The 24,530-nt window shown below is 48.5% G+C and overlaps 1 protein-coding gene across 1 annotated transcript in view; it reads right to left on the minus strand.

Moving 5' to 3' along the window:
• The window catches only part of nrxn2b (neurexin 2b), a gene marked incomplete at both ends in the record, with an annotated part of 582,739 nt that overhangs the window by 37,347 nt on the left and 520,862 nt on the right, over positions 1-24,530 (minus strand). Inside the window, one exon of the mRNA XM_083639787.1 lies at positions 17,930-18,100. Coding sequence (XP_083495913.1) covers positions 17,930-18,100 — 171 coding nt within the window. The remainder of the gene's footprint in view (positions 1-17,929; positions 18,101-24,530) is intronic.

Genomic DNA, 24,530 nt, shown 5'->3' on the forward strand with positions numbered 1-24,530 from the left:
TAAACATATTTATGAATTATTTAGATATAGCACGATTACATTTTGAGAATGGCTAACTTATGACAGCTATTCGGAAAGTGAATAACAGTTTAGAAATGCATTAGCAGTAATGAAGAAATTAAATCAAACAAGAACCAGCAATCATTAACAGCAGCAATATTACATTGTGAATGTGAATAGAACAGAAACAAAATGCATCTCAGTGTCAGGAATAAAGCTTTGTTATGTCATATCAGCAGTGCACGAGATCATCAGCATTAGAAAACATTTCATGGTTATTTCAAGGAAGACATTTTTCAGTTCCCCTTTCACACAAAACAGTTGCTAATTAGCAAATCACCGTCTTCTGTGTCCCAGGACAGGACAGGACAGGACAGGACAGGACAGGACAGGACAGCACGGCATTACTCCACAGTGGAGCCTCAGTTCATTTGGAATCAGACTTTTAACACGTCAAAGTATTCAACACAACTAGCATTGCTCTATTTCACTGGACCCCCCCCCCCCCCCGCGCATTAATTGAGCGCTCCTCACTGGCACTTGGCAATTAGCATCACTTCATCAGCGTGTCGCAGACGTCTCATCAGAGCTGCGCAAACTTGTTATCCCTCACTTTACTTCAATCAACCTGGCGGTCGGTCACGCTGCGTACGTCTCCCGCACTATCTATAGAGTTAGGGGGTGGGCGCCCTGGTGGCCACTCTGGGCTTTGATGCAGTCTCATGCTGTGGCAATGTCAGGAGCTTAATTAAGGGTTTATTGTCTGTGACGAGCGACTATCGTCACGCAATTTACAGTAGGTTCAAAAGCGAGAGCTACGCGAGAGCAGTGGGGTCTAGGAATCCCCAGGGTGCTGAGAGGGGGGCTGTTCCCATAACAAAAAGGGGGAATACTCTCAGCAGGTACAGTGTCCCAAGGCCGCGTTCACACTAAGCATCTTTGGAGCAGCTTATTCAAATGATTTTTGTGTGTGTGTGTGGGGGGGGGGGGGGTATAGAGATAGAACTGTTTTGCGGTTCGTTAGGAGTGAGAACGTAATCTGAACCAACGACAAGAACAAACCCCAGAACACAAGAACAAAGCCCAGAACACCAGCCTTCACGGCTAGACGGAGGCAGATGTCGACACCCGATCAGCCAGCAGCTCCTCGTGCTCAGAAAGCCTCACAGCGAGATGAAAGGAGTCCAAACCGCCGTCTGAACCTGATGCTCATATCCACAATGTTTCTTCATGAGTTCACTTTTTCAGTCCCGATACAATACGGGTATCGGCCCATACCGAGTACCGATCCGATATCAGTGTTTAATTAATAAGCTGTCACTGAGGCCGTTTACACCTGGCGCTAACATGCATTTTATCATGTGATCAGATTGCAATCAGATTGTGTTTTATCACTTGAAATGCCAGGTGTAAACACCCCCAAAACGCATTGAAGAAGGATTGCAATCTGATCGACCAAACCACCTCCGGAGGTGGTCAGGGATGCATTGTGTACACATTGAACACAAGTGTAAATGCAATGTGTCCAGGGCCGTAGCCAGGGTTCCGAAATAGGGGAGGTCCAGCAAGGGGAGGCGAAAAAAAATTGAGGTTTTTTCCCCCCCTTTTTAAGCCATATTTAGAGTAATATATCATTTTAAATCAACATTAGGATTATACTGTTGTGATGTCATTATTCAGCGTTTGAAGCTCAATTTGGGCCGTTTGAAGCCCAATTTGGGCCGTTTGAAGCCAGATTTGGGCCGTTTGAAGCCCTATTTGGGTCGTTTAAAGCCAGATTTGGGCCGTTTGAAGCCTGATTTGGGCCGTTTGAAGCCCAATTTGGGCCAAGTCCAATTTTACAATGAGATGCACCCACTTTAAACCTGAATAAAGTAATAAAACCACTAGTAAACCAGTAGGCGGCGCTTGGCCTGCTGTTCAGTGAGTGGCCTGGCCTGGCCTGCAAAAAAAAAAAAAAAAAATTTTTATTTTTTTGGCAGGCTGAAATATTAGGGGAGGTCCGGACCTCCCCGTCCTCATAGCTAGCTACGGCCCTGAATGTGTCCTCTCAATCTGGATACAGCAACTTTATGCGGATTGAGAGGACAACCATTTCTGCAATCTGATTGCAAGCAGATTGCAGAAAATGCATGTTAACGCCAGGTGTAAATGGAATCAGGCTGAAGTGATAAAATACAATCGGATTGCAATCTGATCACAGAAAACGCATGGTAGCGCCAGGTGTAAATGGCCTCACTGTGTGAAAGAGACTCATTCTTTTATGTGTAGGGCAAAATCAGGCTTGACTTAATTGCTTTCGTAACTTTGTAATACAAAGTGTAACAATAAATACTTTACTGATTTGTTATTTATTAAAATAATGGTATCCGGTACCAGATTTGAGTCAGCATCGACCCATATCCAATACCGGTATCGGTGCATCTCTATTCTTAACTGGTATAAACACTGGGTAAGGTAAATTACAGTAGAAAGTACAGACAAGTCCATCATGCTTATCTAAAGCAGGGGTGGGCAAGTATTTTTCCTGGCAGGCCACATGAGAAACCCAGATTATTGCCGAGGGCCCAAAATATATTGTCGAGCCCTAAGCGGTTCTGGCCCAGGTCAGATCTACAGGGAGTGGATCTTATCACATGGGGGTCCGCGGTTCTACAGTAATGCGTGTCTATTTTGGAGTTTTCGTGACATGAAAATGTTTGGGAACCTCTGGGCTTGAAGAAAAGTGTGTGAAGTTATCAGCTGGGGCCTAAAAGTTAATAACTGCAAGAAGGCCGGGGTTAAAGCCTGGGGCTCAGTTTGGTACCAGAGGCTCAACGGTGGACAGAAGACAGGGAAGTATGCGCCGCATCTTAACTAGTAATACCTCCACCCCCGCCCCCCCCCCCCTGTTCTCTGCTGCTGCAATGCTCCAAAATAGACCACCACTCAGTTCTCTGCAGTACCTCCTTCCGCTCCCCAGGGGTCTCTCTACCCACGCCTGCCTGCGCAGTACAGCCTCACACAGGCCGAGGAGGTGTGTGTGTGTGTGTGTGTGTGTGTGTGTGTGTGAACATACACAGTTGTTGTTGTTGTTGTTGTTGTTGTGTGCACAGGGGGGGGAGAGAGAGAGTGGCACAATAAGCCTCGGCGGTAACAAGATAATGAGACTGGGATGGCGGAAGAGGAGCGAGGGAGGGATGAATGGGCGATGGCAGAAAGATGGACGCAGACGGCAGAGGGGCACGGGCGTGCGGAACGTGCGATAGCGGTCGTTCACATGCCGCACATGTAGCTGTTCATCTGGGTGGGAGCCGCCTCGCACATTCATTTACACACACAGGGAAACAGATAAACAGATAGGTAGAGAATGGCACTGCCGATTTGCCATTGGATGTTTCCTTATTGCACCGTTGCCAATGGCGCTGATGCGTATTGATTTCTGGTTAATTGTTACTAGTCGGCCGTTAACGCCGGCAATAACACCTCAATCTAGCCTACGTGTGCAGTGTGAAACGGCTGCCAACAGAGGGATAACTAAGAGTTTGTCAGTGGATTGAATTCCACTTCTGATAAACAGATTTTATTCACATTTAGTTGGCCCTATAATTCCAGAGTCCTGTAAATTGCTCAGGCAACACAGGTTTTTCTCCTGCTGTGGTAATGAACTGTACTGAATTGAGGGAGAGAGAGAGAGAGAAAACCCTGTGTGTGTGTGTGTGTGTGTGTGTGTGTGTGTGTGTGTGTGTGTGTGAGGGACACTTCACGCTGCATCGCGATGTGCCAGGTAACGCTCGTTCAGATTAGCCGGAGGCAAAGCCAGCGCAGCAATTACAGCGTGCCACTCACACCCCGCCTCTCTAAAGATCACACCAGTGCGCCACGCCAGTCACCGAATTAGAGATGGAGAGATAGACGGGTGAGAGACACTGAGAGACAGACAGATGGAGGGAGAGAGAGAGAGGGGGTGAGAGACAGAGACAGACAGATGGAGGGAGAGAGAGAGAGGGGTGAGAGACAGAGACAGTCAGATGGAGGGAGAGAGAGAGAGAGAGGGGTGAGAGACAGACAGACAGATGGAGGGAGAGAGAGAGAGGGGTGAGAGACAGACAGACAGATGGAGAGATAGACGGGTGAGAGACAGACAGATGGAGGGAGAGAGAGAGGGGTCAGAGACAGAGACAGACACACGGAGAGAGGGGTGAGAGACGGAGACAGACAGATGGAGAGACGGGTGAGAGACAGAGACAGACAGATGGAGAGAGAGAGAGAGAGACGGGTGAGAGACAGATGGAGAGAGAGAGAGAGAGGGGTGAGAGACAGAGACAGACATGGAGAGAGAGAGGGGTGAGAGACAGAGACAGACATGGAGAGAGAGGTGTAATGCAAATCAGAGCAGAAGAATGAGAGAGAAGAATTGATCATAATGCGGCCAATAATAATGACAGCGGAGAGGGAGAGGAATGGTGGGAGGCAGCAGGCCTTAGTGAGATGAATCTATCCTGGTGTGTGTGTGTGTGTGTGGCTCTCCTCTACTGCTGCTCTCTCTCTCTGTCCCACAAAAGCCTTCCTAACTCTCCTCCCTCCATCTAACTGTCCTCTCTGAATCCTAAGCAGCAGGGATCAGTGCTGAGGTCCTAAGGCGGCCGCATACAGTAACTTAATCCACGAGGAGAATTAATTTCATTGTCTGACTCATCGTTTGCAATGGCCGTCTATGGGAGGGATGCAGTTCTCCCTCTAGTGGCCGCTCTCAGGCAGTGCGGACTGGACACGCGGCACGGGGTAGATGCGTTCCAAATGGATTTGTTTGCCTCTGTTCATTCATTTCCTTTTCTCTACTTCGTCTATCCTTCCTTCAGCCCTCCTCACATGCAGCACTGTTCCGTTCCTCCATCTTTATTGCCTTCATCCCCAATTCCCCTTCATAATTCCATCCTTACTTCCTTATAATATAAAAAGTTCCTCAAATGGCCACTTGAGGCTGGATTCAAAAGCGAGTCATTCCCCATAGACCCCCATGTTAAACTGCCCAGCTTTACAGCAGAAATAAACATGATTATAGCCTGGTTCAAAAAACGGTAGTGCAGCGACCAGGATACCCCACCGGCTTCCCACCCGCAGACACGGCCAATTGTGTCTGTAAGAGGTTCTGACCAAGCCGGAGGTCCCGCTGCCGGGAACTGAACCCGCGTCTCCTCAGTGGAACATGCAGGTGCTTTTAGCTCTACACTACCCAGACGCCCCCCCCCCCCGCACATTCACTCCCTCTGTTCTGTTCACCTCCTCCTCCACTTCCTCGGCACATTATGACTTCATTATGAGGAGATTAAACATGGTACACAGTGAACCAGGTCATGATGTCATTACCACCTCTGATGATTAGCTCTGCTACATCTACGCTGCTGCGACAGGAAGGGCTCCTGCCTCCACCTTGATGAAGTGCTAAGAACAAAGTGTGTGTGATGTGTCTCATATGAAGAGGTTGAGTGTGTTGTTTACCACGACCAACACGAGCGACTGACAACAACCTCACCAACAAGCAAAACATAACACCCCCCCCCCATCCTCGACCTGATTTGTGTACCCAGTCAATTGGAAAATGCCACGTCGGAACAAACCAAAGACTGACGAGGGGGGTATATGACTTCACCAACACAGGTGTGCAGCCGCAGCGTTCCGTTGGACAGGTTGTTTGGGCGAGCGACACCGCAGCATCAGGTAAGAATCTAAACTCCTCTGTGTCCTGCTTGTTTGTTTGCATCCGTTTGCTCTCCGATCCTCGGAGAAATAATAAGTCATTCTGAGTGAAACTTTTCCCCTCTCGCCGCCCTCCCCCCCCCCCTCCCCTCCCCCCCAGCTGTGCCGCCTGGTCTGCGTGAGAATAGGTGACGGGGGGGGGGGGGGGGGGGGGGGGGGAGGGTGATAGATTAAACAGCTGGGCCCATCTCGTCTCCCACACCGCCATTATCACACTCGCTTCATTCCCCCAACACTGTTCCCTCCGCGTGATTTGAAAGACGGTGATACAACGCTGTCGGACCTGCCGCTCGCTGAAGTCTGATATGTCATGGAGGCTAAATAAACTAGTGAGTCAAAAGACTGGTTCGCTGCTGTCGAAGCATACTGGCTTTTGGCTTTTGAGTTAACTTTTAACTCTTTACAACAGGGCTTAAAATTCACTTTGCAAACTAGGGGGGAATTCCCCCCTTAAGGCCTAAACATGGTCGTCCGTCATAGCCTCGCCCCGCCCTCCCCGTATGACGGCGGGTGGAGCCCCGTCCTACGGGGAGGGGGCGCCGTCGGCTGACGGGGGCTGCTCGAAAATGTGACTCAGCGCCGACGATACGTGCGTGACGTCAGCTGCAGGAGAGTTGTGACTGGCCGTTGCCTTGGCTCATCGTCGTAAAGTCGCCTTTCAAAGCATGACGTTAGATTATAACGAACTAGTTGTGTGGCTTAGCCTTCCCAAATGTTGAGGGTCGTTTTTTAGAATTTAATACATAGAATTGGGAACGTTACATTCAATTTTATTCAGACTGCCTGGCACACAATCTCCGCCATTTTCACACGGAGCTTCCACAGGAGGAGGGAGGGTGGGAGGAGGGAGGGTGTAGTGGCGTCCGAGCATGTAGGGCTCGCTGGCGCCGGCAGACGGCGAGACGGCTCTAATTCGAGGCGGACGGACGACCATGTTTAGGCCTTTATGTTCTTCAGATAGGGGGGATTTATAGACTTTGGGGGGGATTTTTTCAGGCGATACTATAACAACAAATACCTGCTTCTCCTGTCCAATAAGCGATAATACTGTAATTTCACATTTTTGTATTTAAAAAAGGAATATTTATGCACACCTGAGTCTAAATTACTATGGTTTTTGTTGTTTTTTCTGCAGACTAAGCCATAGGCTTTTGGTTCTATGAAAGCCTTTATGTTTTTGTATTGAGTGATACACTCTACTAAAACACTAATATCATATTATATCAGAAGTGTTCTGTGTTTTGTGTTCACAATAGTGATGTCAGTTTGATTTGGTTAGGTCAGAGCTATGGAATATGAAATCATCCATCTTTGCTCACTACATCTGCCTTTCTTACTGTCATTACTGGCAACTAAACCTGTTCGAATATCGCATTGGGGAGAGTTCTATTGAAGTGACTATAAACCATCTGTGTGTCGTTTCACTTTTTATTGAAAATGCTTCCACCAGATTTTCACGGCTGCTTTATGAGAAACGCCATTTGAGTGGCGACAACATCGTTGACATCACTGGCACTCGGCATAAGGAGGATTAACGTTATTATTAACGTCATTATCGATATCAGATTCTTCATCGTCAATAACGTAACGCTAAACATCACTGACACTGATGTTACTCGGTGTTGATGTTTCAGCTAGAAGTGCCTTGTTGTTCGACTTGTCCTGTTTGTTTTTTCTGAGCGGGTTCCCCTTCTGAGGACGTAGTTTTCCTTTTTAGCCAGCAATCTATCATGTTTGCAAGCAGCTGTCTGTATCCACCGAGAAATCAGCAGAGGAGCGTTGATGTCAAGAGAGGACTGAGGAACGCAATATTTTTTTTCCCATGATGGCGAAGGCTAGGCAAAGGCATGACCCGCCCCTCTCTGACTCTGATTGGCCTAGTGTCAAACGTTCATCTCTTTCTACAGTCTGTGCTCAGTGGGTCAGACAGACATTGCTAAGCACCGGTCTGCGCAAACCATTGCGGGATTACTCCCCCTTTATAAATTGAAAATATGCGGGAATTCGGGAAAATTCGGGAAAAAACTTTAAGCCCTGCTTTATGATCGATCTAAAAGCCATATCTAAATGCCTGTGAATTGTGTATCTCTAGTGAAAGACAACAGCGTAATAGCAATTTAGTTGAGGCATGAAGCTGTAATTAGCTTACTTCATAGATAGGCAGAAGTCCTGTTTATTTGCAGATTTGTGGATACAGGATAATTATATAGACTGTAATATACTATAGACTGTACTGTATAAATATCTGGATGTAGCCACCATGACATCACCCACTGCTTTATGGCCTGCTGTTTTGAAGCCTTGAATGATTTGAATTATTTTTTGTTGCCAAAAGCGACCATATTATTTGGACGAAAATTGCTGCAGCACCACCTGCTATCGGTCTGTGATTGGCGTGCTGCACTATCACTGGACAGGCGACCTGTCAATCACGCCCCAAAGCATAGTCTACTTTATCGTCTATTTATTTCCCCCTAAATGAGACCATAATTTACAAAATGAACACCACGCTGTGTTGAAGAAGACGTGAAACCAGCGATTGAGACATAAACTCATTAGGAAAGTGTTCACTGAGGTCATAAATCAAATGGGAGCTGGTTATTAAAGTGCCAATCCAGAATAAGATATGAGACTCTATCCAGAGTACACATACAGTAGCTATACCATAATGATATTACACTGCACAGTGCACACGTCTCCTCCACCCCCCCCGGTCACATGGTCTGTAGTGTAGCAGGGGTTGGACACCCAGCATATGGGCCCAGACTGACCATCCTGAAACAGCGGCAGCATCCTGGGTGAGTTCGATTTCTACACCGTGACACCCGCCGATTCCGGAAGCCGAGAAGCTGTGCGTCCTGCTCCAGGCGCCCCCGATAAGACCCTTTTTACGGGGTCCATTTTGTGTCGAAAAGGCAGAATAAACACAGGTGCGAGCAAAACACTAATGAGGGTTTCCAAATTCCAATCATGGAAGTTTGAAACCCTCATTAGTGTTTTGCTTGGAAACCCTCATTAGTGTTTTACTTGCACCTGTGTTAACCCTGCCTTTTCGACACAAAATGGCCCCCGTGAGAAGGGTCTATTGGGCGCCCGGAGCATCGGCTGGATTCGCGGCGTCGGTGGGACCCGTTTAGGCCGGGCATCCCAGCTGCTGTGCCAGGGGGCGGGGCAAGGGCACATTGATTGACTGGCACGTCGGGGGGGAGACACAAAGCCAGGGCGGAGGACGGGCGAGAGACTGGCGCGACGCGCCGACTGTCTGTTTCCGTGTCTGGGAGAGTCGGACTTTAGCGGACGTCGCGATAGAGGCCGTGCTCTCGCTCTCCGGTGTATGAGTCAGACTCTCTCTCTCTCTCTGTCTGCCTCTGTGTGCGTACAGATGTGTGCATGTGGATGGGGAACAAGACGTAGCCTCTCTGAGGAGTAGATCTATATATCATGTAGCTCTGCAGGCAGCCAGATGCCCTTGTACAGGACACCCACATCGGAAATCCATCCACAAGAATGGAGATTACATTGGAGACGATTGGCCAGCGGCCACCCCGCTCTCTCCCTCTCCTCTCCTCTCCTCCTCGCTCGCTCTTTCACTTTCTCACTCTCTCTCTCTCTCTCTCTGTCAAGCTACCCTCATTCTGTTCTTCATTAGGTAACTTCAGATGGATTGCTCTCATATCCACTGGCTGTTTTCATATCCACCGGGTGTTTTCCACAGTGGATGGAGAGAGCAGCCAAATGGCCTCTCGTTTTAAATCCCTCTAAGCCAAAGATTGCAGGCAAAGAGTGTTTTTTTCTTTCAACGTGCAATGTGCCGGCAAGACATTTACCTGCCAAACTGCCTTCTTTTGTTCAGTAAATACATCGCCCACTGCTCGTGTCGACACGCATTTGAAACAGATGATATTTCACCGTTAACTGCTCCCTCATCTTTCAGCTCTGCAGCAGTTATCAATCCAACTGTTCTCTTTCGCTGTCTCTCTCTCTCTCTCTCTCTGCTTCGACGGTATCCTTACCACCTTTCATTCTAGGCCACCGGGGATTCATGCGAGGGCGAGAGAGAGAGAGAGAGATAGAGAGAGAGAGAGAGAGAGAGAGAGAGAGAGAGAGAGAGCCCTGCACATGTGGAAATCAAAGTTGTCACTTCTCTAATTACCTGAAGCAATATTTTCCTTCTCCTGCTCTACTTAGCTCGCTCTCTCTCTCTCTCTCTCTCTCTCTCTCTCTCTCTCTATTTCTCTGTTTTCCCTCCATCATCCCATAGCCACAGGCCTATAATTGGATATACATTCCAACTGTGCAAGATCCAATCAGAACAACACAACACAACAGTGCAGGCCCAATAAGAACCCACAGAACGAGGGGGGTGAGCTGGCTGACTTAACTCTTCCTCTTTTCACCCATACTTTCATCTTAGTATAATGAGTCCAATAACCGTTGCAACCTCTGCCCAAGGTCAGTCATTGATCATCTGGCATCAATATATAAACTTAGAATGAAATTGAGACTAATCTATAGTCAGTTTGCTTTGATCTGAATCGGGGGTTGACTTCACATACTGTACATACATACACATACTGTGTTCGGTTCGGTCGGCAATATTTCAAGCGAACAATTTATGGCCAAACTCATGTGGGAGCAATCATTTCCTTCATTAGACAGAGACTTAGTGGACTTCTTTAGGGGTACTGTAGATCAACATGGAGCATCAGCACCAGCACTTCCTGTAATTTGTGGATCATGGGCGGACCGCGGTCTAATGAAGAGCTCAAGGTGTGAAGACAATATCGTAAGCCCACAGAGCAGTGCAGCGGCGCCATCAGAACTGCTGGATGTTGGAATTGGTTGAATACAGAACACCTTCCGAGTTCTGATGACTGCGGCCCGGGCGTGGCGACCGTATGCCCGTATCTACCCCGTCTCGCTCGGTGGACCATCAAAGTCACATTGGGTTGCTTCGATACCCTCTCACTTGGAGGCCCAGGCTAGTGATGTGAGAAGGGCTCTGATCCAGTCCGCGCTCAGCAAAGGTCCGTATGCCTCCAGCCATTTTCCTGATTCCTGACCCTCTCCCTGATCTCCCCCCTAGCAGTTTGAGTGTTCTTTTATGGGTTTTGCCAAAGGGAAGAGGAGAGCTGATCTTCTGAGCTCTTTAGAATATCTCTCCCCATAGCCTGGTTCAAACCATCTGGATCCGTGAACTCACATTCTGTTTGGTTTCATGGAAACAAAAAACACAATAAAAAATATTTTCCTCCCTTGTCTGCCTTGCTCCCTCTAGTGGTCATTGTTCATAGAGTACCGCAGGAATGAGTCCGGAAGTAGCATACGTGTCAAAGGCAATGGGATTTTTGTGTGGGGATTTCGGTTAAATAGATGAAATAAGGTCTGTGGTTAACAAAAGTTTGTGAAACAGTGACGTTTGTGTTCAGTAAGATAACCTTCACAAACGAGGGCCACTTTTATGACATTTGAAGCGTAAATGCCTTTTTTTAATACACGATTTTCAGAAAACGCTTCAAAAGCCATAAAAGTGGTCCTCATTTGTGAAGATTCCGACAAATTCCGACTTTTGTTAACCACAGACCTTATTTCATGCATTTAACCCAAATTCCCATACAAGAATCCCACTGCCTTTGCCACGTACGAGCAGAAAGTGTTAGCAGCAGCCATGTTCTCCGGACTCATTCCCGCGGTGCTCTCTGGTCATCGTTCATTCTGCCTCGCTTGTCATCTAAACGCCTGGCAGGAAACCACAATGGCCTCCTCCTCTGCACTTCACCTCTCCTCTGCCCCGCTCTCCCTCATCTCCGTTATGCTTGTCTGTCACTCCTTCGACTCGCTCCATCACTGAACGCTGCCCTTGATTTATGCATATTAAGTGGGCGCGCGTGCGAGCGTGCGAGTGTCTTCAAAGTCGTGCGTCGCCGGGTCTGAGTACAGCTCAAGTGGCGCGTTTCAAGTCGTTTGGAGTGTGCGTGTCAGGGAGATATGGCCGCTCGGTGTGCAGTACGCGCGCCGCAGCATACGCTATATAGGCTACGTGTAATCTCCCCCTGCTGTGATGCAATCCAATTTGTGCAGTGCTTATTATTCAGTAACATGCAAAGCCTCATCCATCAGCGCGCTGACAGCAGCTAGCTTCCAGCATGCATACTGTAAGCCCTCTCTCTCTCTCTCTCTCTCTCTCTCTCTCTCTATATCTCTCACCCTCTCTCTCTCTTTCCCCATCTTTGTTCTAGGCTTGGGTATCGCCACGGATTTCTCGATTCGGTAAGATTCCGATACGTCGACGATTCGATTCGATTTCCCATTCAATACAATGAGATTCAATCAATATCAATATTTCAGCTACAATATTTTGCTTGGCTATGAAAGAGATTCTCAAATTGTACAAGGAAGCCTCTAACCTGATGCATTATTAAACATATGAATGTTTACAGGTGTTTATGAGATCTCGTTGCCGTAAGAACCAAACCACGCGAGTCTAACGGGGTTAAAGCTTCAAGCATCCCAGGGAGAAGACATTATATAAAAAGATCGATGTTGAGAGTTATGAATCGATATCAGTTCCTTCAAATGAATATCGATTCAATACCGATATATATATTATTTATTTTACCCAGCCCTACTTCATTCATCTCCTCCGCCAATCCGTCACTTTCCGGGCAATGCATCCCCAGCACTTTGCCGTAGAGTGATATCGCCTCTCTTCTCTCGCCCTCCATCCATGCATCACTCCCATCTATCCCCCTCTCTCTCCCTCCCTCCCTCTCTCTCTCTCCTCTCCCCCCTCTCTATCTCTCTCTCTCTCTCCTGTCCCCCTCTCTCCTCTCTCTCCCTCCCTCCCTCTCTCTCTCCTCTCCCTCTCTCTCTCTCCCCCTCCCTCTCTCTCTCTCCTCCCCCCCCTCTCTATCTCTCTCTCTCTCCTGTCCCCCTCTCTCTCCTCTCCCCCCCCCTCTCTCTCTCTCTCCTCTCCTTCTCTCTCCCTCGCTCTCTACCCCCCCTCTCTCTCCCTCTCTCTCTCCTCTCCCTCTCTCTCCCTCCCTCCCTCTCTCTCCCTCTCTCTCCCTCTCGCTCTCTACCCCCCCCCCTCTCTCTCCCTCCCTCTCTCTCTCTCTCCCTCCCTCTCTCCCTCTCTCTCTCTCCTCTCCCTCTCCCTCTCCCTCTCCGTCGCTCTCTCTCCTCTCCCTCCCTCTCTCTCTCTCTCTCTCCGTCGCTCTCTCTCTCCTCTCACCACTCTATTCAATTCCAGCCCAGTCAGAAACTAAAGCAGAATGACAGCTTCATGGCTGATCTCCCGCCTGTAAACACAGGCGAGCGAGAGGAGGCACAGAGGCAGAGGGTGAGTGGTGGGAAGAGGATATAACTACAGTTGTGAAATGCTATAATGATTATCCAAAGCTCAAGAGGCGCTGCTGTGGGCTCCGAATGCCAATCGCAAATGGATGGACGCTTCCAGAAGCTCGTTTCTCTCCGTAATGTCCTAATTTACTGCGGCGAATTGCTATAATCACAAAAAGAGATCATGTGAAGCACTTTCCCAAGATGGGAGATGATGATGAGATAAGGTGGGCACACATGCAAGAATGCGGACTCCCCGTTTACAGCCATACACACACACACACACACACACACACACACGCACACACACGCACGTCTCATCGCCTGAATAAAATGTTGGCAGTTTTCTGAATCTTTCTGCATGTCAACTTTTGTGAACCAAAATATGTTGCATATCAACATTTCTAGATACGTGTATATCAACATTAGACACGTCATAGAGTCTGCTGTTGAAATAGCACGGTGGTCAGTAAGGGTGTTGTGGTCGGGGTGGATGGAGGGCGTAAACACTTGCCTTTTACACCGCAGGCCGCGTGTTCGATCCCCAGGGTTTCAAAAGTCTACATTTCAACCATGAGTCACATTTAAATTTTTTGTTATTAAGCCTAACCCAAACCACCAATTTGTTTTATTTGCCTAACCACAAGCAAGCGAACCCCCCCCCCCCCCCACAAAATTTTTTTAACTGGCAACTTGACCATGTTTTCAAATTAAACAATATTATCAAATTTATGTTGGAAAATGTTGGTTAATTTGAAATGTTAATATGCAACGTAATGTTGGTTCACAAACGCAGGCAAAAACATAAACTGCCAACATTTTATTCTGGTGACTGGGTTGTACACACTCTGTGTGTGCGTGTGTGTGTGTGTGTGTGTGTGTGTGTGTGTGTGTGTGTGGGGGGGGGGGTCGAGTGTGAAATGGTACAACAGCAGTCCGTGTGGCGCCGCCGTTAGCATCTGCCTGTCTCTCCTTGGCCAGCAGGTGGAAGCGCTCAGGGTGACATGGTGATGTTTTTATTGAGCCCGTCTGCCATGTTGGGGCAGGGGAGGGGGAGGGGGTGGAGGGACACTGGGGACGCCACTGGGGACACCTGCCACACTGGCTTAAGCTGGCCGAACGCTCGTCTGACACGTTTGTCTGCTCTCTGTCCATCAAACACACACACACGCACATGAACGTAAACCCGCACACGCGACTGGACACACACTCGCGCGCCAATGTATGCAAGCGAGCACAAGCTCACGCACTCTAAATAGTCACGTGCACACACACTCTGGCACTTAGAGACAGGCACACACACACACACACACACACAGACACGCGCTGCTGACTCCCCGGGGGGCCACACACATCACTTCACGGCCCATCAGGAGATGTGTTGCTTCGGCGTGGAATGTGACGGGCGTGTTTTCTGTCAGCATCCTGTCTGTCTGAATCATCACCTCTCTCACCAAGCCTGCTGAGACTTCAACTGCCTCTCTGCATGGAAAGCCACGCACATCGCATTCAACGTGATTCATAAGGCCTCTTCGAAAACCGAGTGCACTAGTCTGTTAGCCATTCTGTACTAGTGTCTAAATTCTCAACTGTTAATTTGATTCACTATGTGGTCCGCTACAAAATACCCACAATGCACTGCAATTTCTAGTGAACAGGGAAGGTAGCCTATATTTTCTCCCATATACCACAATGCAATGCTGTCGTATTTACCAAAGGAGGAGAAGAAGAGTGAGGTAGTGTCTGAAACTCATTTGATCGTTCCCCATATAGTTCACTGTATGATCAACACTACATGGGGAATAGTGAGTGAGTGCATGAGTGAACCATATAGTTCACTGTATGATAAACACTACATGGGGAATAGTGAGTGAGTGCATGAGTGAACCATATAGTTCACTGTATGATAAACACTACATGGGGAATAGTGAGTGAGTGCATGAGTGAACCATTCCGAACACGGATCTAGTCTGCGGGGCTGAGGACCTATTTAGGGCACGACTAAATATGTGGGTGTGCGTCAGAGAGGGAGAGACAGAGAGACAGACAGAGAGAGAGAGAGAGACAGAGACAGAGAGAAAGAGAGACAGAGAGAGAGAGAGAGAGACAGAGACAGAGAGAGACAGAGAGAGAGAGAGACAGAGAGAGAGAGAGACAGAGAGAGAGAGAGAGGGACAGAGAGAGACATTAGTGTGTGCTCCTTCACTGTCTTTTTGTGCTAGCTGACAGCTTTACATCCATCCCTTTGTATCTCCTCTGAGACGGTTTACATTTCTTGGCCTGCCGTCTACGAGACTCAAAAGACGGGACTGAAATCTGCGACGGCATCCCGGCGAGACCACCTGTTGTGGGTCGTGGCGCTCCCTCTGGGAACAAAATACATTTGACGGGATACTGTACCTACAGTACCTACAGTACCTACAGTACCTACAGTACCGCCTCGATTTGTGGAAAGGAGCCAGTCACCCACTGGGGATACCCATCATGAAAACGTGCTCTATCTTCTCCTAGATTTGGCTACTTGGGACATTTTTTCAGATGTTGACGGCGTTCCAGTGGGACGAAGTGACTACGATATGCGGGGCGGGTGTTACGCAACATTGACAAAATTAAAGTCTGGAATGAGTTTTTTTGTCCCGTTTTAGAGAATCATTGGATCTCAAAATCTTCAATCTGTTCAATCAACGTGTTCCCACCTTGTCAGCAGCTTGTGTAGAGTATTTTGTCCTCTTTTATCAGCAGCTTGTGTAGAGTATTTTGTCCCCCTTTTATCAGCAGCTTGTGTAGAGTATTTTGTCCCCTTTTAGAGAATTGTAGGATCTCTATATCTTCAATCTGGGCCACAGGAGCTCGTGTCGGCGAGGGAGCTCCCTCTTTCCTCACTCGTCTCTACAGAACGTAACCCTACTCTGTCTCTCTGCAAACCCTGCAGGCTCAGTTAGGAGGTTACCCACAGCCTCATCTCTCACTCGCTCTCTTCCCCACACACACGTTCCTCCTCCTCCTCCTCCGCCCCCTCGGTGCCTCGGTCCCATCGGAGGTTTTTGCTTTCCTAATGTGTGACATCTCCGCTTTCCCCGGGACGCCAGACGCCTTCAAAGCAGGGTGCTCGAATTAGCGCCGGCGTATCTAGCTCACATAAATGAATGAAGGCTACTGTATGTCTGCGCGCACCGACCAAAACCACGCCCCCTCACATCTGACATCCTCCAAAAAACTAACAAACAACAACAACAACAACAACAACAAAACAACTCCTGAATTATTGATGGGCAGAGGAAACGGAACGGGACGTTTGATTGACGAAGGCGACAGCGGCGCCGTGGAGGGCGGAAGAGGCACCAGGAACAAAAAGAATAGGATATGGGGCTACGGATATGTTGTTCCTGATGAAACAAAACACAGATTTGGATGACGACACCCACTTGCCAACGCTAGCAACCTAGCTCTGATGTTGTTTGCCGAGCTGTTCTCGCTGTTGTCGGTCGCAGCTGGGTTTCGGGGCGAAAAGCTCCCCCGTTTCCATCACAATTACAACGGGAAAGGAGTGAACTGTCGCCGGGCGCTGGTGATGCATGCGCCTCGGTCCAGCTGATGGATGAGCGAGTGAAATATGGAAGTTTCTCAATGCCAAAACAAAGGCGTGGAGTCCGGGGATCAGTGCGCTGACGGAGAATGTCACTGTCCTATTGGTCCATATGTCAACTAGAGTAAAGATCACGGCCACATTAGCGCGCCGCTGTTCTCGCTGCTTAGCGCAACGATGATACATCATCATGCATTCTCACATAATGGTGATAGAATGTTCCGGCTTCAGCGGGGATATACAGACTCCCAATGCAGAATCCACATGGGCCACATGTAGAGGGGAAGAAATACTGCTCCCCATCTACATTGCTTCGGAATGTTGCACATGTCTCATAGCCTCGAGGCATTTAAAACAACCCCTGAAGTCTTATCTATAATATAATTATTTCTTCTTCGTGTCATCGTTAACGCTGGCAGCTGGTATGAGCTGCCTTGCCAGTTGCCACAGATCCTGCTCGGTGTTTACCATTATTATGCAAACTTGTGGTGGGAACAGAAAATGTCTTCCTTTTGAAAAACCCACATTGAAGAAAATGCGAACAAAGGGGAAGTAGAATGGAGAGAGACACATTAAGAGAGAGCTTCTGCACAGCCAAAAATAGCCACGTAATTCAGGTTGAAATGGGATAGCGTGATTAGAGCCAAACAACAAGGAGGGGCTCCTGACTCCTTCATGGTCTGGACGTATCTGGGGCTTGTACTGTATCTGTTTCTTAACGTCTTTGCACGTGGGGCTTGTGCGCCAACGTGTTCATATAGCGTGTTTATTTTGGAGTCGGGGCACGAACAACACCTCCGCACTTTCTTCCCCGAGCGCCCAAGTCCATACCTGGACTGGCACATTCACAGATTCTGCTGGCCCCGGTTCAACCCCGGCTCCGCGGCGCTGCCAGGAGCTACAGTTGTAGACTCCCACCGCAGAGAATTGGATCCTCTTAGATGGGAGATTGCTTGCCTGAGGACCATTGTGCCTTTCGGGCCAAAACATGACTTAATCACCGGGAATAACACGAGCGCGCTCTAAATATACACGGCGTGATAAATAAAACCTCGCATAATGTCACAGATATAGCACATTCAGTGGTGGGAGGCTGAATTTACGGGATAATCACTTATTTCCCGTATTTCAAAGCTCTCTCTTCTCATTCTCTCTCCACTCTTATTTCCCTCAGTCCGTGTCAGGATTTCAAGCCCGTGCTCCTCGAAGAGGCCAACCCGTCCCCCTCCACCCGCTCCCCGGGCGCGGCCCCCTGCTCCTACCTGAGGGGAAGCGTTCGATGACGGGCTGATTGTCCACCTGTAGCGTGGCGTTGCCGCCGCTGCGCGTGAAGCGCACCACGTGGTACTTGCCGTCGCTCACCGTCACCGCGCTCTCCTCGATGGCGATGTCGTCCGTTCCCACGTTGAAGATCACGCCGATCTTTCCCCGTTCCTGCGGACGGAGGGAGGACACGGTGGTGAGGAGAATGTCGCTATACACACAGATAGATTCTATATAGAACCATGATGACTCAAAGAATCCTCCAATTTGTTTAGATAGATAGATAGATAGATAGATAGATAGATAGATGCAATTCTAGATATGCTTCAGATGGTCCGTATTCTCTAGAGATTCCAGAGTAACGATATGACTATCAGGCATATATGAATCAGTATTCTAGAAAAAAACTACTGAGCGTGGCTATTTCCAGACATGGCACAAGGTCAAATTTGGAACACACATACATGACAAAAATAAGATGTATCTGGTATCCTAATATAATATCCTCACGATGCATATTGAGTGCATATTTGAGCAGATATGGAGCACATATGAACAAAACTCTGTATTCTCTGAATATCTCAGATATATCCAATCATAATATATTTTGATTCTCGTGTGTGTGTGTGTGTGTGTGTGTGTGTGTGTGTGTGTGTGTGTGTGTGTGTGTCTGGGGGGGGGGGGGGTGCATTACATGTGGCAATCAAAATTGTCAACTCAACAGCTACTGTTTCCCTACACTGCCACACAATCCAATTCCAGTCATCGATTGAGGAGCTGTACGATTCATAACCACCTATGATACACAATGGCAAGTCTGCTTCTTTCTTGTCCTCCTTTGGCTCATCCTTTCATTCTTGGAGTCACCAAACACGCCCCCTCTATCTCCCCCTCTCCCCCGCCCGTGGTCTGATCATCACGCCCGGGCATGCTAAACGACCCCCTCGCCCCGGTAAAGAAAGGGACTACTTGTTGAGGACTCAGGCACCTTTAGTATTCATCAACCCTGGTGACCCTCCCTCCCCTCTCCCATCTATTAGTGTTGACAGCCTCCCACTGCTTGGAGTTTATTACAGTCAACCGCCCCTCCTCTGCTCTCCTCTCCCTCCACCCCTGTGCTCTCTCCCTCTCTGTGGTGCCTGTCCTCAGTCCCAGGAAAGGTCAAAGTCATTTACAGAGTTACAGTCTGCCAGAGAGGGAGAGGACGAGGGAGGGAGAGAGACATACAGAGAGAGAGAGAGAGAGGAACCAGACAGAGTGCATACTAGACAGCACCATTAGAGACAGATTCTCTGTCTTGCAGTAAATCAGGGTTCGCACACCTTCTTCTTACACCTCAAACTCAAGGACTTTTCAAGGTCTTTCCAGGCCCAATTCCCTCAAATTCCAGGAGCCGGCATGGCATAGTTTGAGACGTGGATCAAGGTTAATTACTGTTCCAACATGAATCCTTTTTAGAATGAGAACTACTGTAGCAGGCTTTATAGAAGCTCACAGACAACAAGGAAAAAGAGAGAGGCTTGAATGTGTGAACACTTCTCTGGGCTGTGTTAAGGGAAAATTCAATTTCTATTCTTGCACAAAATATACAAATTCAAGCAATTTCAATGACCCATGTCTATTTAAAAAAAATGACCCGCGTGGGAACCCTGGTAAATCCTCTGTTCCTCTGTGTTCTCCGCGGCCGTAACGTCCCGTAGCGGTAGCTGTCATTCACAGCGCCCCGGTGCCCATGGCAAGAACATTTCCTGGTTGACATGGCGGTGAAGCTTGAGGATGGGGTCACGGACGCATGCCGCTATCTGCCCGCCGCAGCCGCTCGCTTCCCGAGACAACCCCATTGATTCCATTATCTCATTAGCCAAATTAATTTGATTCTGCCACTGTCCACATGCCAAAGATATTCAGAGGTGAGCGTGTGGCTTTAGCTCACAGCGGTCTTTCCATTATTCATGGCTTATTAAGTATTTAAAAAAGGAAAGTAAAAACCCCCCCGAATGTTAACGGAACTTAAAGGGGCAAGTTAATTGAGTAAATAAGTGCAGAGGTTGTACAGTAAGTTAATGAGCGGTATAATTAGCAAATTTATGTGCATCCTAACCACCATTTCCTGCAGGAAAAAAAGTGGTTATAGCATCGGTGACGGCACCGATTAGGGCATGGATTGAGTGTGCTCAAACCGCCGTCAGAATAATCAACACACGTTGTTCATAGTAAACAGTAAACAAGTACAATCTGTGACCACACTTCCTCTCTTCCATGAAACTAAAGGAAGAGCTGCACTTGCTTATGAGAGCTAGCTTTACGGACCTGCTCAGCAGATGACCTCTCTCTGCACAGGGGGTGGGGGAGAGGTTGAAGGTCTCAAATGGCAACGTGCTTCCAGTTCATCAATCGATTCATGTTATGGACCGCTCTCTCTGCTCTCTCTGCCCTGCCCCCCCTCCCATGCATGTCCACATCCAATATTGATTCCGAGACATGAATACGAACGGCGTCAGAAGGCGATCGCCGACGAAGATGTAGTCAAAGCTTCGAGCATCGATACCTCTGAGAGGAAGAACATGGAGCGTGTGAGCGAAAGACGGTGGAAGTGTCGACGATCATCTCCATTACGGCCCCCCCCCCCCCCCCCCCGTGCTACGAAGCCAGGAATAATCATAACACCTTTCGCCCGGACAATTCATTCAATTTGCCGGGGCAAAGCAGAATGAATCCTGAGCTATTACGTGTGGAGAGCAGGACGGAGAGCGAATCCGAGCGATATTTACAGACAGATTAGCATTTGTGTTCCGCAACATTAGGGTTCTTCCCGGTGCTGAGGGAATGCATTGAGCCCATTACGTCGGGAAGCCGCTGGGAACCAGTGCGTTTTTAAAGATGATTTCAGCGTTGCGGTAATGACATTTTAATGGCCATCTCCCTTAAGCGAAAATATCTCCGGAAACGGAAAGGGGGGCGGGGCGGGTGGGGGGGGAATAATCCCCGATGACTTGGGGCAGTCAAGCCTGCAACATTGAAATGAAGAGAGTGGTAAGGTAACTGACAATAAGCTCTAACTGCTCTTTAAACACCATGGCCTCTAAACTACTGCTAAGCAGCGCTTAATCTGCTTTGACTGTCGTCTAATGTCGGGAATAATAATGTTATGTATTCACTCTGTTATCCGGAGGGTAAACCTCGCCCGCTTTCTGCAGGTCAATGAGTGGTGCGGGTTGGGGGGCGGTCCGCCTTTGAACTCCGCCCCATTCATGCTGTGTTTTCAATTAACGTCTGATTAACAGCGTGAGCGCTCCGGGGGGGAAGGCAACATCCCATCCAGTGCCTGAGTTCACGCAAACAAAGTGGAAGATGTTTGATGGTGTGAGTGAAGGAGATCCCACACGAGGCCCGACGTGACGGAGATGCCTACAGACTGGGAATGCAGCAAGATCATCATAAGCTCAAAAAACACGGCCTTTAAGTTTAAAGAACATTTCAGCGTTTGTTGCACTGAGCCTATGGATTTTATTTCACGAGGACAGATTGCGAGTTAAGCTGGAAACACATTTCAGATTTCTCTCAGATTCCTCGAAGTAATCAAGCACAAACTTGCTGTCCTTGCCAAATATTCCAGATTTTTGGGGGGTTTCACGCAGAGCGGAGAAACTGCTGATGGGCTTATCGCGCGACGACGGTAAGTTGATGAAAGAGCTTATTTGCCAGAAAAAGTTTGTGTATCTGTTTCATTAGCGTCTTTTCATCCTTATTTTTAAAAGACATAAGGAGAGAGAGAGAGAAAAAAAAATGCCTTTGCATTCTGTGCAGCAGCCATAGACGAGAAGCTGGGATATGGAGAACATTTCCTTCTGAAATATTTCAGCATGACCTTGTGAGCGTCTTGAGGTAAACGCCGTGTGTGAGGGCGGAATGTGAATGAGGAGCACCAGACCGAAGCTGGCGTCCGTGAGCGCATGTGTGAGAGAGAGTGAGTGTGTGTTTATTAATGTGTGTGTGTGTGTGTGTGTGTATCGGGGTTATCAGTCAGCCTCAGAGAGAGAGAGCGCTCACTGTGTGATTAGGGGGCAGAGAGAAACACTACATGACAAAGAGAGAGGGAACCTTGGTGATCCTCCAGGGCCTCAAGGTGCTTTGAGATCAAAGCTCCTTTTGAAGATGGCGAGAGCTCCTTCTCGCTCTCCGCCGCACGCACTTGTAAAGTCAATTAAGAGGGGGAGGGAGGGGGTGTAGAAGACAAGAGGGAGAATGTGAATGCATTTTTGACGGATCTCTTTTCTGGTTTCCTCACGGATGACAGCTTAATTGTGATCTTCTTTCATAACAACACCCCCCAACAGTCCTAACCCCCTGCGATGTGTCTCGATCCATCGACGGCATCTTCTGAAAGTCTCCCCGCGTGCGTTCCCCCCCCAACGAAATCTGGCACCGTGCCAATGGGCAGTGCCAAATTGCCGAGCTAACAAGCCAATCAGCGGGAAAAACGACAGAGATCTAACTGCCGGATGGATTGCCGAGAGGATTCGTCTTTGACAGATGCGGCTGCTGCACCCGGTGGTTTGAAATCACTCGGGATGGTTTTGCATTTTGCTGCATCATGGCTCCGATATGAATTTGGAGAAACGACATAGCAACCTGTCTGACCGGTTCAGGAATATGCTGACGGAGAGGAATCTGCCTTGACAGATATGATATTAAAAAAGTCCTGCGGGCGCTGGAAATACAAACTATTCATCAGCTTCTTTCTCATTTCCCCAATAATGATCCATCACAGCTGCTATCTGTTGTAGCCCACCTTGACATTACAGTGTAACTACACCCGATAATGATCCATCACAGCCGCTATCTGCTTTAGCCCACCTTGACGTAGCAGTGTAACTACACCCCCATCACAGCTGCTATCTGCTGTAGCCCACCTTGATGTAGCAGTGTAACTACACCCCCATCACAGCTGCTATCTGCTTTAGCCCACCTTGATGTAGCAGTGTAACTACACCCCCATCACAGCTGCTATCTGCTGTAGCCCACCTTGATGTAGCAGTGTAACTACACCCCCATCACAGCTGCTATCTGCTGTAGCCCACCTTGACATAGCAGTGTAACTACACCCCCATCACAGCTGCTATCTGCTTTAGCCCACCTTGACATTACAGTGTAACTACACCCCCATCACAGCTGCTATCTGCTGTAGCCCACCTTGATGTAGCAGTGTAACTACACCCCCATCACAGCTGCTATCTGCTGTAGCCCACCTTGACATAGCAGTGTAACTACACCCTCATCACAGCTGCTATCTGCTTTAGCCCACCTTGACGTAGCAGTGTAACTACACCCCCATCACAGCTGTTATCTGCTGTAGCCCACCTTGATGTAGCAGTGTAACTCCACCCCCATCACAGCTGCTATCTGCTGTAGCCCACCTTGACGTAGCAGTGTAACTCCACCCCCATCACAGCTGCTATCTGCTTTAGCCCACCTTGATGTAGCAGTGTAACTCCACCCCCATCACAGCTGCTATCTGCTTTAGCCCACCTTGATGTAGCAGTGTAACTCCACCCCCATCACAGCTGCTATCTGCTGTAGCCCACCTTGACGTAGCAGTGTAACTACACCCCCATCACAGCTGCTATCTGCTTTAGCCCACCTTGATGTAGCAGTGTAACTCCACCCGCCATCCACTATTTACTAGATTATGAATCAGCCGGTGTCGCAGCGCAGACAGAGAAATGACTGATAAATAGATTCTTACTGGATGGCCAATGAAAAGCAATCAATTCCTGTCTTACACACACACACACACACACACACACACACACACACACACACACAGAGTGTAGGGCATCTTAATCTTTAACACAAGCAGTGTTGCAGCTTGAGCATACACCATATACCTCTGCACTAAAGATATATTAGTGTGCCTTTTGCCGTTCTAAATGATATACTGTATGTTTGTGAATAATTGTGTCAGATATCCCACGGGCATCTCTACTCCCAGCCTGGCATGCATGGCGTGGGATGTCTGTATCTGCCCCCTCGGGAGTCATTATGACTATATGTGGATAATGGGCTTGTCACCGTACAGTATAGGCATAGTGGCCGTGTGAGGAGATGGGCTATGGCATCTGCTACTTGGGAGAATAGTATAGAGGATAATCTTCTGCTGAGAAACTGCAGTGTTACGTAAGAAGCAATAGGCTGTTGCATAACGGGGCAGACTCCTCGCCGGGCTAGAATCACTCACTGTCCAGTCACTTAGCCGTGCTCACCATGCAGCCTCTGTGGCGGAGGAAGGCAAAGACCGAGGGGCGGAAGCCATTTTGGATCCAGATTACGGTTACAGTATGTGGTCCTCCCGTTACACCTTTCTGCCCCCCGTGCCTCTCGGAGGGACAGTGATGCGTGCAGGGGGGGGGGGGGGGGGGGGGGGGGGGGGGGGCCTCAAGGGGCAACCGCTGCAGCAGAAAAATGACGCCAATGTGTAAGTGCATTAATCCTGCATTCTTTCTAATGGCCTCCACTGGTTGCAAAAAGAAGTGTGATTGTATGGAAGTATATGAAAAAATCTACTCTACTTCTCACTTGATTTATGACCACAGTAAAGACT

This window comes from Poromitra crassiceps (assembly GCF_964638095.1).
Source record: "Poromitra crassiceps genome assembly, chromosome: 7".
In the NCBI taxonomy this organism is placed as follows: Eukaryota; Metazoa; Chordata; class Actinopteri; order Beryciformes; family Melamphaidae; genus Poromitra; species Poromitra crassiceps.